General features: G+C 47.7%; 1 protein-coding gene across 1 annotated transcript in view; it reads left to right on the plus strand.

The window, feature by feature from the left end:
* The window catches only part of Cacng7 (calcium voltage-gated channel auxiliary subunit gamma 7), a 30389-nt gene extending 12290 nt beyond the window's left edge, over window positions 1-18099 (plus strand). The window contains exons 5-6 of the mRNA XM_008827729.2: window positions 15901-16046; window positions 16785-18099. Of these exons, the coding sequence (XP_008825951.1) occupies window positions 15901-16046; window positions 16785-17042 (404 nt within the window). The 3' untranslated portion in view covers window positions 17043-18099. The remainder of the gene's footprint in view (window positions 1-15900; window positions 16047-16784) is intronic.
* The last annotated feature ends 13 nt before the right edge of the window (window positions 18100-18112 follow it).

Consider the following 18112-nt stretch of genomic DNA (forward strand, 5'->3'; position numbering starts at 1 on the left):
TCAGAGGTGACATTGTTCCACAGTGCGATCAGGATTCCAGCCCAGGCACTGCACTCTGCTACTGCAATTACAAGTCCTAGAACTCTACCAGGCACTCAGGAGGCTGCGGCAGGAGAATTGCCATGAGTTTGAGGCCAGCCTGGGATACATAGAAAGACCCCGTTTCAAAGAAACAGCAACAACACTATTAATAATTTAAAAATAAATCAGGCTGGGGCTGCAACTCAGTGGTAGAGCACTTGTCTAGCATGTATGAAGTTCTGGGTTCATTTTTCATTGTTAAAAAACAATCACCCACATCTTCAAAATGAAACAAGCTTAAAAGAAAAGGCTAAGGACAGACGAACACATAATACTAGCCTAAGGATGCAGCTCAGCAGGCAGACTGCTTGTCTAGCATCCATGAAGCCCTGGATTCAGGCCCCATCACTGCATAAACTGGATGTAGTGGTGTACACTTGTGATCCCAAACACTCAGGAAATGAAGGCAAGTGGGTCGGAAGTTCAAGGTCATCCTTGGCTATATGAGTTCAAGGCCAGTCTTCACGACACAAGAGCCTGTCTCAAAACCAAACCAAACCAAGCAAACAAAACTCCACATGTAATACTATTGCCTTGAAACAGAGTAATGTGATCTTATCACCATGTTCCCAATGAGGATAGTAAGTCTTAGAGACAAGAGCTGAACAGCATTGGGCACTGATAGGTTGACATTCAATACTAGAGGAAGTATTGTAGGAGATTGGAGTGGGAGAAGAAATGGAGTCACTTCTGGGGGGTCAAACATCCCTCAAGGACTTGTTTGGTAAATGAACTAAAGGGAAAGTGACATGTATTAGTTATTTTTCTCACTACTGAGACAAAGCAAATTAAGGAAGGAGGGCTTTATTTTGGATCACAGTTTCAGGGTGCAGTCCACCATGGTGGGAGCGTAAGGCAGCTCCTCACACAGTTCCAGGGTGCAGTCCACCATGACTCACTTTGCATCCGAAGTCAGGAAGCAAAGAGCAATGACCACTGGTACTCAGATGGCTTCTCTTTTTATTTAATCCAGGACCCAAGTTCATGAGATGGTGTCATCCATATTTTAAGGTGGGTCATCCCACCTCAGTTAACCCAATCTAGAAACTCTCTTACACATGTGCCCAGAGGTTTGTTTCCTCAATGATTCTAGATCCAATCAAGTTGACAATCAATTTTAACCATTACAAAATTGAAAATGGGGGAGCCTTCTGCAGTGCTCCCAGTAACAACGGATGAGGTCTGTGCTGGGCTGGAGGTGTGAGGCGGCTGAGAGGGAAGGATATTGACTGGAGAATCTATAGAACCCAATGGCTGGCTGACTGTCAAGGGGAGCCCAGAGGAGATTAGGGTGGAATTGGTTTTCTTATTGTAGGTCATAACAGACAAGACTCATGCACGCCTCTTATTCACTCCAGCCTTTAGTATGGTCTGTGCATCTGCTTTTAAAAACGTATCCCAGGATGACCTCGAGTTTGTTTTGTGGCCAAGAATGATCAACTTCCAATCCTCCTACCTCTACCTCTCTAGTGCTGGGAGTACAGCCTGTGCCACCGCGCCTGGTTCATGCACTGTTGGGGATCAAACCCAGGGCTTCATGAATGCTAGGAAGACACTCTACCAACTGAGCTACAGCCCAGCCCTGCACCTGACTTTTTTATCCACTCATCAGCTTTCCCCTGGAGTAGGGTCCTAACTGTTGGATTATGTGAGTGAAAACCTAGACAGTTAAAGAACAGCTTCAACTGCATGTCGACCACAGCTTCTCATAGACCTGTCTAGATCCCATGGTGCCTTTCCAGTGCGTTTAGAAGACACTCAGGCTGCTCACTCTGCCTACAAGGTCTTCTGTGATCTGCCTGCTGTTCAGATCTGCAACCTCATCTCTGACCTACAAACACTCCCCACGTCGCCTATGACATTCCTTTGGCCTGACCTCATTCAGTTGTCTGGGAATGCAGATCTCAGCTTCACTACAGGACCTTTGCACTTATTATTTCTCCTGGCTGGGATCTCCTATCCTGATCTCCCACACTCTCTAGAATTGCCTGTTCTGACTGGGCTTGCTGGCACACAGCTATAATCCCAGCAATTGGGAGTTTGAGATCAGCCTGGGCTGTATAACGAATTTAAGGTAGCCTGGGATACATGGCAAACCCTGTCAAAAAATGAAAAATGAGGTTCAGGGGGTAAAGATGCTTGCTACCAAGCCTGACAACCTGAGTTTGATTCCTGGGTCCCACATGATGGAATCAGAGAACACACTCCCACAAGTTTTCCTCTGATGTGCACATGCATGCTGTGGCACGTGTGCAAATAAAATAAGTGATAAGCAAATAAATAAATGTAAAAAAACTTTAAACCAAAGTGAAACAAAATAACCAAACAATAAAAAAGAAAGGAAGAAGGAAAGGAGGGAGGAAGGAGTGCAAACGAATCACCTACTCTGGCAACAGGTTTTACTATCTTACCACCACTTTACACTATTCTCTCTCTCTCTCTCTCTCTCTCTCTCTCTCTCTCTCTCTCTCTCTCTCATACTCATGTGTGGGTGTGCACATGCAGAGATCAGAGTGGGTGTTGAGTGTCTTCCTCCCTATGTGATTGCCTTGAGATAGGGTCTCTCACTGAACCAGAAATTTGCCATTTGGCCTAAGCTCACTGGCCTGTGAGATCTCCAGATCTGCCTGTCCCATCCTCCACTGCTGAGGTTGTAGGCATGACACCCACGCCCAACTTTTTAATGTGGGTTCTGGGAATTCAAACTCGAGTCCTCATGCTTATGGAGCAAGTGATCTTACCCACGGAGCCATCTCCACAGCCTCCCTTCCTGACTCCCCATTTTTAAAGTAATATCTCTAGCCCAGGCTGGCCTAGAACTCATATGTAACCAGAGCTGACCTTGACCTCCTGATCCTCCTGCTTCTGCTTCCTTAGTGCTGAGACATGGACCACCATGTCTGGTTTCTGTAGCCCTGGGGATTAAACCCAGGGCTTTGTGCATGTGCTAGACAAGCACTCTATCAACTGAGCTGCAGTCCAGCTTCATCCCCACTTATACATCTTTTCCATCTCACTTATTGCTAATCTCATCTTGTTTTATTATTTTTCTGTCTGCTTCTGCCAGAATATGAACTCTGAAGGGCAGGTACCTTTTCTTTCTTTTTCTTTTTCTCCCCCCGCCCCCTCTCTGTTATGCATGTGTGTGTATATGGGTGCATGAGTGTTTGCGCCTGTGCGGCCCAAGCCTGTTGTTGGGAGTCATCCTCAATCGCTCTTCCACCTTTTTCATTGAGGCAGGGTCTCTCAGTCAAACCCAGAGCTTACCGATATGGCTAGTCTCACTAACCAGCCTGTTCTGGGAATGCCCAGTCTCCAACTTCTGAGGCTGGAATTATAGACAAGATCACCATACCCACCCAGCATCTACTTGGGTTCTAGGGCTCCAACTCCAGTCCTCACCCTCGTGTGGCAAATGCTCCAACCACTGAGCCATCTCCCCAGCCCCTTCCAGGGAACTTTTCAAATGTATTCTCACTTGTGTCTGAGAGCCCATACAAGTTGCTGGTATTTGTAGGATGGATGAGCCTAGAAGGTATGAATGACAGCTCTGATATTTCAGAAAAGGAAAGATGGGTTGACCTGGCACAGGAAGAGGTTCAGGGAGCAAGCAGGGAGGACTTCCAGGGTAGGCCCATCAAAGTGCATGCAGGGGGTGGGGGGTGTTAAGTAAAAAGTGCCCAGTGCGGAAACAGAAAATCCTCAGCACAAGCTGAAGCCCTAGAATCCAAAGGAGCCAGTAACAGCCGCCCGTGAAGCTGTCCATGGTCCTGAAACCCTATCGTTCTAAAGCCTGGTTGATTGTGTTCAGTTTGGGGTGTGATTCTTGCCAACTATGAGCTAGGAACGATGGCCAGATGTACTCGAAGGAACTGGAAGAGAGATGGGTTGCAGATTTAGAAATGGTGTAAAGAGGCAGAAAGAAAGAAAAGTTATTTTTGGAGACTCAGAGCCACTGTAAAACCTCTAGGAAGGAAAAAGAATGACTTCCTAGCAATGCCTGTGGGGCAAGCCTGTCATCCCAGATACTGGGGAATCTTAGGCAAGTTCAAAGCCTGCCTAGTCTACAGAGTAAGTTTAAGGTGAGCTTTATCAACTTATTAAGAGTATGCCTCAAAACAAACAAAACAGTAAAAAGAGTTGGGGATGTAGCTGAGAAGTAGAAGGGCCTCAAATCCACTAGTGAGGGACTAGGGGTGTGACTCAGTAGTAGAGCTTCTGTCTAGAGTCCCCCAGTGGGGATTTGGGGGCATACGTCAGTTGTGGAGCACCTGCCTTGAATCCCCAAGTGAGGGGCTGGGGGGGGCCTCAGTGGCAGAGCACCTGCCTAGCCTGTGGGAGGCCCTAGGTTCAAAGTCCATCACCACAGGGTGGCAAGGATGGCAGAGATAATGAGGATCTCCAGATGTTCTATATACATAGTGAGTATATTCATCCGTTCAACTGGTGTCTGCTATGTTCTGGATACAGTGTTACATCCTAGGAAAGCATTAAGGAAGACTGCAGACTCATTCCCAGCATTACAGAGTTCCTAGCTTTCTAGTGTTGTAGGATAGGTTTAAAATACAAAAGTAACAAATTTAGTGTTAGGTAGTGATGAGCGATACAATGAAAATAAAGCAGGAGGGGCAAGATGGCTCAATGGGTAAAGGCGCCTGCCACCCAGCCTGACAACCTGAGTTCCATCCTAGAGACTCCCACAAGTTGTTCTCTGACCTCCACACTAGCTCTGTGATATGCCTTCCCTTCACAAAATAAAAATTTTAATCCCAAGCACCCAGGTGTGTTGGCGCATGCCTTTAATCCTAGCACTCAGAAGGCAAAGGTAGGTGGATTCTGTGAGAGTGAAGCCAGTCTGGTCTCCATAGTGAGTTCCAGGCCAGCTGGCGCTACAGGGAGACCCTGTCTCAAAACAACAACAAAAACAAAACAAAAAATACATTGCTGTCATTTTTAAATATTTATTTATTTTTTTGTCTTTTTGAGACAGGGACTCCCTGTAGCCCCAGCTGGCCTGGAACTCACTATATAGACCAGGCTGGCCTTGAACTCATAGAAATCCACCTGCCTCTGCCTCCTGAGTGCTGGGATTAAAGAAAAGCATACACTACCATGCCTGGCCACTTTATTTCTTTTATGTATGTATTTGCACGTGTGTGCATATATGTATGTGTGTGCCATATGTGTGCAGTTGTTTGCAGGGGCCAGAAGAGGTCATCAGATCCCCTGGAGCTGGAGATGTAGGCAGTTATGAGCTGCCCAACATGGATGCTGAGACTTGAACTCCAGTCCTCTGTAAGAGCAGCAAGTGTTCTTAAATGCTGAGCCATCTCCCCAGTCTCCCATCTCTATTTTCCACACACCATGCACACTTTTTTTTCAGTACTGGGGACTGAATCCAGGGCCTCCCGTGTGCCACACAAATGTTCTCCCACTGAGCTCATGCCCAGCAATTTCTGTGTCCTTTTATTTTAAGACAGGGTCTTGCTGTATTGCCCAGTTTTGAACTCTGTAGGCCAGGTAAACCTTAAACTTGACATCCTTCTGCTTCTGCCTGATGAGTAGCTGTGATGACCAGTTGCACTTCTTTTTCTTTATCATTTGAATATAAATTTTAGAGCCAAGTATGGTGGTGAATATCTGTAATCTTAGCCCTCAAGAGGCTGAGGCAGTAAGATTTGCAAGTTTAAGGTTAGCTTGGCATACAGACGGAATCTCTGTCTTAAAAAGACAAGGGGAAGGGAAGAGCCTAAGTTCTAGATATTACATAGTTTGTCTATTTTTAAAAGTTTGTAGGCTGTGGAGATGGCTTAGCCTATAAAGTGTTTGCATGCAGGCATGACCCGAGTTCAATCCTAGCACCCACATAAAAGTCTTGTTCGGAGCATGGCCTTGAAACCCCAGAGTGGGAAGTGGAGACAGGAGCGTCTCTGGGGCTTGCTGGCCAGCCCATCTAGCCTCATTGGTGACCTCTAGATTCAGTGAGAGACTGGGGCTCTGTCTCACAAAAAAAGATGGAGGGCCAGAGAGATGGCTCAGAGTTTAAAAGCACTGACTGCTCTTGTAGAAGACCTGGGTTTGAGTCCCAGCACCTACATGGTGGCTAACAACTGTCCATAACTCCAGTTCCAAGGTATTCAACACCCTCTTCTGGCTTCTGCAGGCACTGTAAGACATGGATGCACTTGCATGCATGCAGGCAATGCACTCATATACATAAAATTTTTAAAAATTAAGAAGGTGGAGAGCAGTTGAGGAAGATACCTGATGTTCGCCTCTGGCCTACACACACACAGACACACACACACACACACATGCACACATACACACACATGTTCGTGTGCACTCAAGCATACATCTGTCTACACATAGGCACACACGCACACACACACATGTTCATGTGCACTCAAGCATACATCTGTCTACACACACACGCACACACATGCACACACACACATGTTCATGTGCACTCAAGCATACGTCTATCTACACACAGGCACACACATGCACACACACACATGTTCATGTGCACTCAAGCATACATCTATCTACACACAGGCACATATATATACACACACACACACACCTATACCTATATATACACACACATACGCACAAGAATATCTTTTTTAGGGTTGGGGTGGTACTTCAATGGTAGCACACCTCCCCACCATGCTTGAGGCCCTGGGTTCAATAGCACTGCCAGAAAAGAAAAGGAAAACACAGGCTTTTTTAGGTTTTCCCTCAGAGCCAGCACTCAATCTAGCCTCAGACATTTCATTTTGTTAATAAGTCTCTTTTGGTCTAGACTAGTTCAGCCACTATTTTTTCTTTTCTTTTTCTTTCTTTTTTTACAACATTGACTTCTAAAATATATTTCATCCTGGAAATACAGAAAGAATAGTATAAGGCAATCCCAAGCACCCTGCCTTTGGTTCCAACCATTACCAGCATATGGCGGATCTTTTTTTAGTCAAACACTGCCATGTCCCCTTTCCATGCTTTACTGCCTTATTTTAAAGCCAGCCACAGACATCAGCCCACAAGTATTTTAGTAGATTTCCAAGGGAGAAGTACTCTTTTATTTACTATAGCCACGATGCCACGAAGAAGCCCAAACAAACAAACAAAAGGGAATAATTGCTTAATATCTAATTTCTACTTACTGTTCATTCCCTCCCCACTGGTCTCATAGAAGCTTCTTTACTGTTAGTTTGATGAAAATCAGTATGCAAATTACACAGGGGCATTTAGATGATAGATCTCTGAAGACTTTTAATTATAGACAGTCGTTCTTATCTTTTAAAAATGTTTATTATATTCACTTATCTATTTATATGTATGTGAGTGTGTACAAGTGCCACAGTACATCTGTGGAGGTCAGAGGACAGCTTTCAGGAGTCAGTTCTCTCCTTCTGCCATTAGGGTCCCAGGAATTGAACTCAGGTCATCATGCTTAGTGGCAAGCACTTTTACCCTCTGAGCCATCTCCGTTTTTTTCCTTCCTTCCTTCCTTCCTTCCTTCCTTCCTTCCTTCCTTCCTTCCTTCCTTCCTTCCTTCCTTCCCTCCCTTCCTTCCCCTCCCCTTCCCTTCCTCCCTCCCTCCCCCCTTCTCTCTCTCAATATTTATTTTTGGCAGGCACCCTGTTATTTGTGGTATAGACATCTCACCTTCTGCTGTCTTCCAATCACATTTCAAGCTATGGTTGAATCCATCAATCCATCCATCCATCCATCCATCCATCCATCCATCCATCCTTATAAACTAAGATAAAGAAGAAGCTTGGGCAGGTGTGGGTTTGATTGTTTGTTTTGCCAAGAGCTAGGTGTGCTGGTGCATGCCTGTAATCCTAGCACTTGAGAGGGAGAGGAAGGAGGATCAGGAGTCATACTTGGCTACACAGTTTGCAGTCAGGTTGAATTATGTGAGAGATGGTTATTAAGGTCTTCCTTCATTGTATCAGGAGACACAGCATGTCTGATCATCTCTTTCTGAGCTGCAGGAATGGATGCCTGGCTTGGGGCTTCTCAGCTTGACTCACGTAGAATGTGCTGTGTGTTCATCATCCTTATTTAGGTCACTCTTTTCTGTAACCTGGAAGTTACACCTAGACTTGAAACTTGAATGACATTCAGGTTAAACATGATTGGCAAGAAAACTCAGGGTTGCTACTATGATAGCAGTATTCAATCTCTTTAGGTAGCTATTGAGTTCTCTTTTCCTGGGGAGACATGAACAAGCATTATACCCAAGATAGGGCACCAACGATGGACCAAAGCAAGCATTCCACTGACAGTCTAGCTTGATGAGCTTGTGAGTTTACTGGACTTATTTATAGGAGAGTGGGCAAGGACTGTGGGCGAGGAGTTACCTACAGGAACACAGGTCAGGGGTTACCTACAGTGCTGTGGGTGACCCCAAAACAGTCACACCACTTCACAGTTTCACCCCAGCTTGGATGGCAACTTTCTCTGTGGCTGCCTAGGTGGAGCGTCCCTTTCAGTCAACTTCCCACCCTCAATACACTGTAGCACCTCCTGAGACCACGCAAAGGTGGAGCAGAGCTACACGGAGCTGGCAGGAAGGCCCAGGGGGCAACAGCTGAAGCCTCAGGGTCTAGTGACCCTCTGCTGTCTCCTTCCTGAAGGAACATGGGCAGGTCTGACCCTGAGAGCCTCTGGCGGCTAGCAGGCCTGCTCTGAGGACAAAGGTAATGGCTGTTTTACTCAGAAGACAGCATTCCACAACAAATACCGTCAGTTTGTTCTACCGTTAGCCGAACAAAGTTTGAGCCCTTAGTGCAGATGTTGGCCATTGAAATCCCCATTCACAAGTAAGTACTTTGCTAGGTGACACTTGGACATCTTGGGAAAAATTCTGTTTGGGGCTATTAATATTTTATTATACTTTAGTTCTTGTGTGTTCATGTGCATGTGTGTGTGTGTGTGTGTGTGTGTGTAAGTGTGCATGCATACACGCATGCACGCCAAAGCACAGGTGTGGAGGACATGAGTCATTTTCCTCCTTCCCACCATATGGATTCTTGGGGTCGAATTTAGGTCGTCAGTCTTGGCAGCAGACACGTTTACCTGCTAAGCCATCTTGACAGCCTGTTGTTAAGTTTTTAAAGTTTTTGCTTCGATTTTGTTTTTAGAGACAGTTTCTCACTCTGTAGCTTAGGCTGGCTTCCAATGCATAGCAATCCTCCTGCCTCAGCCTCCCACGTGTTTGGGACTCTCCTCCTCCTCCCCTCCCTTCTCTTCATCCTCTTCTTCTGACTCCCTCTTTTGCTGCACCAGGCTTTCCTACAGCCTGCAGGGAGCAGCATTCTTTTCTTCACAGCAAAAAAAGAACACAAAAGGAGGCCCTTCAGATGCAAAGGGATCCTTGAGCCCTATCTCTTTTATTATTTTTATTCAAATTTTCAGCTTTCATATTATAGTTTGATAGTATTTAGATCCTCTTTCCTGTCCATACCTCCACCTCCCCTCCACTGCCCCCGCCCAATTTAATGTACATATATAATATATCTTATAGAGTCTGATTTGTGTTCCCAAATGTCCTTCAGTGTGGGACCATCCACTGGACCCATCAACAGTCTCATCCCTGTAAGACACTGTCTCTCCCCCTCCCAGCAGCCATCGATTGCCAAAAGTTCCTTAGGTCGGGTTGGGATTCCTTACCCACTTCCCCAAGTCTATGCTGGGATTTTGTTGGTTTGAGCTTGCATGGGACTTGTGCATGCTGTCAGCTTTGCTGTGAGTTCATATGAGTAACTAAGCAGCTGTCTAGAAGACTCCGTTTCCTTGTGGTCATCCACCCCCTCTGGCTCTTACAGTCCTTCTGCCCCCTCTGCAGTGATCCCTGAGCCTTGGGAGGCAGAGGTTTGAAGTGGGAGTGCAGCCTCTTGTTCTCCGCACACTGGCCAGTTGTGGGTTTCTGTGTTAATGAACATCTGCTGCACAAGGAAACTTCCCTGGTGAGAGTTGAGAGATGCCATCAGCCTATGTGCAGAGGTTGCATTGAAGATGTGTCACTTAGGGTTAGACAGCTCACAGACATATATTCTCTGCATTTGACCAGTTCTGGAACTCTGTAATCATCTCCACTATGGCTGGTCATCTCATGTAGCCTAGGCTAACCTCAGACTCATTATATAGCCAAGGATGACCTTGAACTTCTGATCTTTCCATCTCTGCCTCACCAGTTCTGCAGTGCAGTGCTGAAGACCCAGGGCATCATCATGCTGCAAGCACTCCACTGACTGACAGACCCCTTGAACTTTTTTGTTTGTTTCTTCATTAGGGAGAATCCAGGTTTTCTTTTTTAAATTATTTGTGTATATTTATACATAATAATGGATTTCCTTATGACTTTTTTTTGAGACAGTCTCTCTTTGTAGCCCTGGTTGGCCTGGAACTCACTATGTAGACCAGGCTGGCCTTGAACTCACAGAGATCTGCCTGCCTCTGCCTCCCAAGTGCTGGGATTGAAAGCATGTATACTACACCTGGCCCATTATGACATTATTATACATGTATACATGTATATATTTTGACCACAGTCACCCCCCTTGCCCTCTCCTGTTTCTTTCTCATACCCATGGGGGATCCCCTTCCTCTTCCCAGCTGGCCTTCTTTCTATTTTCCTGTTGCTGTTTTTTTTTTGTTTTTTTTTTTTTTGGTCTTTTTTAAGACAGGGTCTCCCTGTAGCCCCAGCTGCCCTGGAACTCACTATGTAGACCAGGCTGGCCTTGAACTCACAGAGATCTGCCTGCCTCTGCCTCCCAAGGGCTGGGATCAAAGCCGTGCATCGCCACACCCAGCTTATTTTCATGTTTTAAAAAACATTACTTTTACTTAGTGTGTGTGTGTGTGTGTGTGTGTGTGTACACTGTTGGGTGTCAGTTCTCTCCTTCAACCATGTGGGACCCAGGAATCAAACTGAGTTTATCAAGCTTAGCAGCAAGAGTTTTAAATCATTGAGCCATCTCAACAACCCCCTCTCCCTTTATTTGGGAGACCCCATTGCATTTTATCAGGATCCTGGCTAAGGGATGATTTACAAGAGCATGGGCTCCCTACCACTAGTTCCATTACTGAAGAAAATGTTTCTCCCTCCTTAGTAACCATTATACACCTCTAAGGCCTCAGGGACAACATTCTCGTGTGATGTCATGTCCCCCTACCCTCATGGCAGGTTGTGGACTGGCCCTATCTCATGCAGGTCATCTGTTCCTATTTCTCTTTCATAACACGACTGTTCGCCTTCAGACTTCTTTAGCAGAAATGCTCTTGTACCTATTGGAACACTTAGAAACCTGGGGGAACAGACAGAAGTACTCTGGTACCTCTTGTGCACCCATCAAGCTTGTTCATAGAACGAATATCAGGACACATTGCATCTCAGATTCTTAGGACCTGCTCCATCCATGTTTAGTAGGGTTTTTGTTGTTGTTGTTGTTGTTTTCCCAGAGTGGCCAATTGCCCTCACATACCTCAGCAAGTCTCTGTGGGGCTTGGCGTATTGTTGCAGTGCTCTCTTTATCCTTTACATAATTCTGCCACTTCCCTTTACTCTTTCATATTTTGGAGAGGGCAGCCCCACAGTGTCCTCCCCAGTGAATTCAGGTCACACATTCTCAGCAGGAGCACCACGGGGAGGAAGCACCGCCTTACTCCAGGCACTGGTAGTCTGTCTCCCCCATCTCAGTGATCCTAGCTTGCTTATGGTGGTACCTGCCGGGTCCCTTCCCAATAAAGGATGCTTTTATCTGGGGTGTGGCAGAGTCCTAGAGTGGTAGAGCACCTGCCTAGAACCTAGCAGTGAGCCAGCTGTGGTGGTGCACACCTTTAATCCCAGAATTCTGGAGGCAGAAGCAAGTAGGTCTCTGTGAGATCAAGGTCAGCCTGGTCTACATAGTGAGTTCCAGATCAGCTGGGGCTACAGGGAGACCCTGTCTCAAAAAACAAAAACAACAATAACAAAAGACTCTTCTAGTGAGGGACTGGGGATATGGCTCAGCAGTACAGCACCTGCCTAGACTCCACCAGTGAGGGTATGGAGGTGTGGCTCAGTGGTAGAGAACCTGCCTAGAACCCACCAGTAAGGGGCTGGCTGGAAGTGTGGGTCATCAGTAAAGACCTTGCCCAGCATATTTGACGCCATAGATTCAAATTCCCAGGACTGAATGGGGGCTGGGGGGAGATATACATGGGTGCATCACATCTGCTTGGTTTTTCAGAAGCAAACAAGAATGAAAATGACAAGTGAGATTGATTGCATGGGGCAAGGTGAGAAGGAGATGTGGAGAGGTGCATGAGTTAGTACGATTTTGATCTTTGGAATTATGTTAATATTTTATACACCCAAGAAATGAAATCAAAGCCAGGTGTGTTCACAGCATGTCTGCCACCCCAGCACTTGGAAGGCTGAAGCGGGAGGAATGAGAGTTGGAGGCCAGCCTGGGATACACAGTAAAGCCCTGACATACATGTATGCATGCATACATACATACACACACACATACATACATACATACATACATACATACAAGAAAGAATGATAAAAACCAAGACAAGGGAAAAACTAAAATTGAACATGAATGGAAGAATTCCAACTTTCTAGAAACTGGTCATAAATAACCACAGATGGGGAGGGAAATGACCCCAGTAATTTTTTTTCCTTCTTAGTTAAAGAAAAAAAAATTGTATGTGTGTGTGTGTGTGTGTGTGTGTGTGTGTGTATGTATGTGTGTGTGCGCACGTGCGCGTTTTGAGACAGAGTCACATCATGTATCCCTGACTGGCCTGGAATTCACTATGCACACCAGTCTGGCCTCCATCTCACAGAGATTTGCCTGCTTCTGTCTCCTGAGTGCTGGGATTGAAGTCTTTGTTTCCCTAGTGCTGGGATTATACAAGCATGTGTCATGCCTGGCTTTTGTTTGTAGTTGCTGGGGATCCAAACTCAGGTCCATGGTTGTATGGCAAGCACTTTACCAGCTGAGCTATCTCCCCAATGCCCTCTGTTTTGTTTTTAACACATTGAAATTTTACATTTTAATCAATCAACCAATCAACTAGTGTGTGCATACAAATGTATGACTGTATGAGTATGAAGGTCAGGGCACAACTTGTGGGAATCAGTTCTCCTCTTCCACCACATAGGTCCTGGGGATGGAACTCAGGTCATCAGGCTTGGTGGCAAGTGTTGAGCCATCTCAGCAGCCTTCAGATAATAACCCTATCTTTTAAAAAATATTTTATCTGTTGTTTTTATGTATTATTTATTTTTAATTTTATTTATTTTTATTTTATGTGTATGAGTGTGGTGCCAGCAGAGTCAGAAGAGAGCATCGGGATTCCCTAGAACTGGAGTTATGGACAGTTGTTAGCCACCATGTGGGTGCTGGGATTCAAACCCGGGTCCTCTGCAAGAGCAGCCAGTGCTCTTAACAACTGAGCCATCTCTCCAGCCCCCTATCTTTTAACTTTTTGAAGAACTACTGATTGAAATTTATATACTTTCTATGTGCTTCAAAATATCTTTTTAAAAGTCATTGTTCACCCATTTAATTATATGAAAGCCATTCTTAGCTGGTGGCTCAGAGCACCAAAGTGGGCCAGATTTACTCCATAGGTCATAGTTCTTGACCCTTATGCAGGCAGTCAGAGGAGTCTGGATTTATCATGGTGTGACAGGCACACACAAACTTATATTCAGAATTCTGGGAGAAGAGACTGGTAAGGGTCAGTTAGATAAATGTAGGACAGAGGGTGTTACATCTTAGCGTTAGCGCAGCTGCTGTTTATAGCAAAGTGCATCCTGAATACAAGACATTTGTCTTTCAAATGTCCTCAGATAATCAGACCTTTCACCTCTATTCATGCACCTGTTTATTTAGCTCTTTTTCAATTTATTTTTATTTTATGTGTATGAGTGTATTGCTTCTTGTATGTAAGTGCACCCATGTCATGCAGTTCCCATGGAGGTCAGAAGACGGCATCTGATTCTCCTGGAACTGGAGTTACAGATGACTGTTGGTCACCGTGTGGGTGCTAGGAATCAAACCTGGGTCTCCTGTAAGAGCAGTCAGTGATCTTAACCGCTGAGTCATCTCTCTAGCCCCCTATTTAATTCTTAAATAGCGAAAAAAATCTCAATCTCTCTCTCTCTCTCTCTCTCTCTCTCTCTCTCTCTCTCTCTCTCTCGGCAGGGTCTCATGTAGCCCAGACAGGCCTCTAACACCCTATGTAGCCAAGGCTGGCCTTGAATTTCAGATCCTCCTGCCTCCAGTCGCCTATGCGCTGGGATTACAGATGTGCATCGCCATGCCCAGTTTTGTGCAGTGCTGGGGCTGAAACTCAGGGCTTTGTGCATGCTAGACAAGCACTCTGCCAACGGAGCCACCTCCGGAGCCCCAAAATATGTCTATTCTATTCCAAAGGGTTGTTGTGAGTTTTAAATGAGTTACTGTATGTGCAGCGCTGAGCCTGGTACCTGACAGTTCAAGACCTACATAAGCAGTTGATATTATTATTGATGATGTGGCAATGATTACCCACACAGCCCCAGCTCAGCCCTCATCTTCTTCCTGTCCCTTGGCTTCCTGTGAGAGCCCCCACCAACCAGCCTCCAAATGACTTTCTGACACTCTGATCTGACCGTGTCCTTCCTCTCCCCAAACCTTCTGTGGCGCCCTAGTGTTTTTGGTATGCCTGCCTGGTTTCTCAGCCTCACACCCAAGGTTATTGTGGCTTTGTCCCTATTTCCTGCTCTAACCTTGTTTCTGTAACAGTTGGTCATGATGCACTTGCATGGATGCACTAGCTCGATGTTCCCTTGCCTTTCCTTTGCCTGGGCTGTTCCCTCTGCCAGGAGTAGTGAGATATGTGGTGTGCCCTTAACCTTTCCTGGACCTCATCCTTTAGGATCTGGACAAAGACCTAGTTTTTCCACCGTCTTGTACTTGTTCCAGGTGGCTTTGTCTCTTCTAGACCTCGCAGTGCCGAATGAGACGTACTTTGTAGCGCACGTCATGGCATGGGGCTGCTGGTCACTGTCTTGTTATCTGGCTTCTTCAGTTGTGCCGTGAGGTCCCAGATGGCAGATTTAGGGTAGGGTGAGGAGAGTTGGTAGATTCATCTCTGGGTTTCCTGCGCCCAGCCAAGGCCTGACATAGGAGGTCCTTCAAAACATGGACATTAACCTGGAGACACAGACCAGTCATGCCAACTACTTGGGAGGCTGAGGCGGGAAGATCAAAAGTTCAAGGCCTGCCTAGGCAATTTAGTGAGACCGTATCTCAGAATAAAAAGTAAGGAGAGGACTGGGATGCCAGGCATGGTGGCATACACCTTTAATTTCAGCACTCAGGAGGGAGAGGCAGGTGGAGCTCTGTGAGTTCAAAGCCAGCCTGGAGATTGATCTACACGGTGAGTTCCAGGCCAGCTGGGGCTACCTGTTTCAAAAAGACCCCAAAAAACAAAACTGGGGCTTGGGGAAGTAGCTCAGTGATAGAACTCTTGCCTAGAATTCATCAGTGAAGGGCTGGAGGTATGGCTCAGTGGTAGAGCGCCTACCTAGAATCCTCCAGTGAGGGGTTAAGATCCTGGGGGTGTGACTATATGTGCTGGGGCTACGGCTCCAGTGTAGTGATCTTGCCTACAATCTACTAGGGAGGCTAAGACCGTGGCTCAGCAATAAAGCACTTGCCTAGCATGCTGGGGAGAGCTAGAGAAGGACAAGGGGGAGGAAAGCAGTGAGCTGGGGCTGAGGTCCCCCTTCTCATGCTCCCCACACCTCTCTTCCCCCAGGCCTCTCCTTGGTGGTGGGTTTGGTTCTGTACATCTCCAGCATCAATGACGAGGTCATGAACAGGCCGAGCAGCTCAGAGCAGTACTTCCATTACCGCTATGGGTGGTCCTTCGCCTTTGCTGCTTCCTCTTTCCTTCTCAAAGAGGTGATGTGTGGGGTCCAGACTCTCAGTTTGAAAAGAGAGGTGGGGGAGGGGCATCTGGGTTGGGTGTTCCAGCTCTTGGAGTCCTGGAAGCGGTGGGGGCTGAGGAGAGGGACTTCTGGGTTTGTGGAGGGAGGAAATCTGCCGGCTTGGACCCTCAGAGGTCTTGGACAAAGAGAGGGTGGGAACCCTGGGTCCAGGACCCTTGACTTTAAAGAAGAGAATTTCTGGGATGGAGGGGGGGAATCAAGACTGTGGGTCCAGGCACTGCATTGTGAGGGAGGTGGGGGTCTGTGGGTCTAACCCCTCCCTCCTGGAGAGGAAAGAGCTCAGGAGTTCTAAGCTTCTGGGGTCTTGGAAGGAGAAACAGGTGTTTAGGGATTCCTGGGTCTTGAGGGAAGGAGTCTGTGGAGTTGGACCCCTCAGGTCTTGGAAGAGGATGGAGGTTCTGGAAAACGACAGAGCTGGGGGACAGGACTCTCTGCTTTGAAGGAGGAGGATCTGGTGGTCCGATTACTGGGTCCAGGGTGAAGAGGAGGCTGGGGGTGTGTGTAAGCTCTGGATTATGAAGGAGGTGGGGATTGTGGGTCTAGCCCCTGGGTTCTGATGAGGAAGGGGTCTGGGTGTTCCAACAACCCTTGGGGTTCTGGAAGAGGTGGGAACTGGGGCTGAGACTTCCTGGGCGTTGCTGAGATCTTGGGGACTCTGGTAGACAAGGATTTTGACGGTGCCTTGCCACAGGGGGCTGGAGTCATGTCGGTGTACTTGTTCACCAAGCGCTACGCGGAGGAGGAGATGTACCGTCCCCACCCGGCCTTCTACCGCCCGCGTCTCAGCGACTGCTCTGACTACTCCGGCCAGTTTCTGCAGCCCGAGGCGTGGCGCCGCGGCCGCAGCCCATCGGACATCTCCAGCGACGTCTCCATTCAGATGACGCAAAATTACCCTCCAGCCATCAAGTACCCCGACCACCTGCACATCTCCACCTCGCCATGCTGAAGCTAGTGGAGCCCCCCTTCTCGGCCTCCTCCTCCTCCACCTCTTCCTCCTCCTCCTCTCCTGCAATGCAGCCCCGGTCCCCTAGGGGACTCAAGGCTGGAGGATGCTGCGCCAACTCTAGGCTCCAACTCCGCCATCCTCGTTTCAGTGGCTCTACCTGCTTTCCAACCTCTCCTCCACATCGGCCCCTTCTGCTTCCAAATGACCCCTCCCTGTTGTGTATTTTCTTCCCCTTTCCCTGGCTCCTCCCCTCCCGTCAGCTCCTTTTCCTTTCCGTGGGTCCAGCTTGCCTACCCGCAGGAGCGTGTCTGGTACCCAGCTCCCCCTGAGCTCCACAGATTCCTGGCTGGAGCGCCGCGCTGGAGAGTGGGTCTGGGAGACGCTGGGAGTGCCCTTGAACTCACCTTGGTCCTCACTCCTAGCAACACCTCCAGCCTAGCCCTGTCCTCGGTAGTGCTGGGCGGGCACCTGCTTGCTGTCCACATCTGTCGGTCTGGAGGTGGAGGGGGAGGGGGACTGCAGGACTTTGACTACTGCTGACCCCGCCCCCCCATTCCTACTTTCTGTGACCTACCTTCTAGGGGCCTCGGCCCTGACGATCTTTTTTTCCTTTCCTGCTGAGCTCTCTTCTGCTCCTTTTCTTCCCTCTCTCTTTTCCTCCCTCCACGTGCTCATCCAAAGCCCCTAGGTGCATCTTGCCTCTCACACCAAACAAGGATGGAGACCCCAGGGTGGAGGGAGGTTCCCTCATGCTATCTCCACACCTGTGCCCGCCTCTCCCCCCTCGAGGTCCCGTCGGGGGAGGGAGGAGCAGTAGCGGGGGTTGACACCCCCTACAACCTCTGTCTTCCATTTTCTGGTACACCTCCTCACCCACGTCCTTCCCATCTCAGACCCCCAACTCTGGCCTCTTTCAAGAGCCAGTACACCCCCTTGGACAGATTGGGGGGAGGTCGCCAGAAAATCGCTCATCCCATCCCCCTTATTAGGGGAGGAAGGGCGAGGTAGCACAGTGTTATACACGGAACCAGAACGGCCCCCGGGGTGGGGGGAGGGGGCAGGGGAGGGAA

Source organism: Nannospalax galili, unplaced genomic scaffold, assembly GCF_000622305.1.
Source record: "Nannospalax galili isolate Female #2095 unplaced genomic scaffold, S.galili_v1.0 scaffold632, whole genome shotgun sequence".
Classification (NCBI taxonomy): Eukaryota; Metazoa; Chordata; class Mammalia; order Rodentia; family Spalacidae; genus Nannospalax; species Nannospalax galili.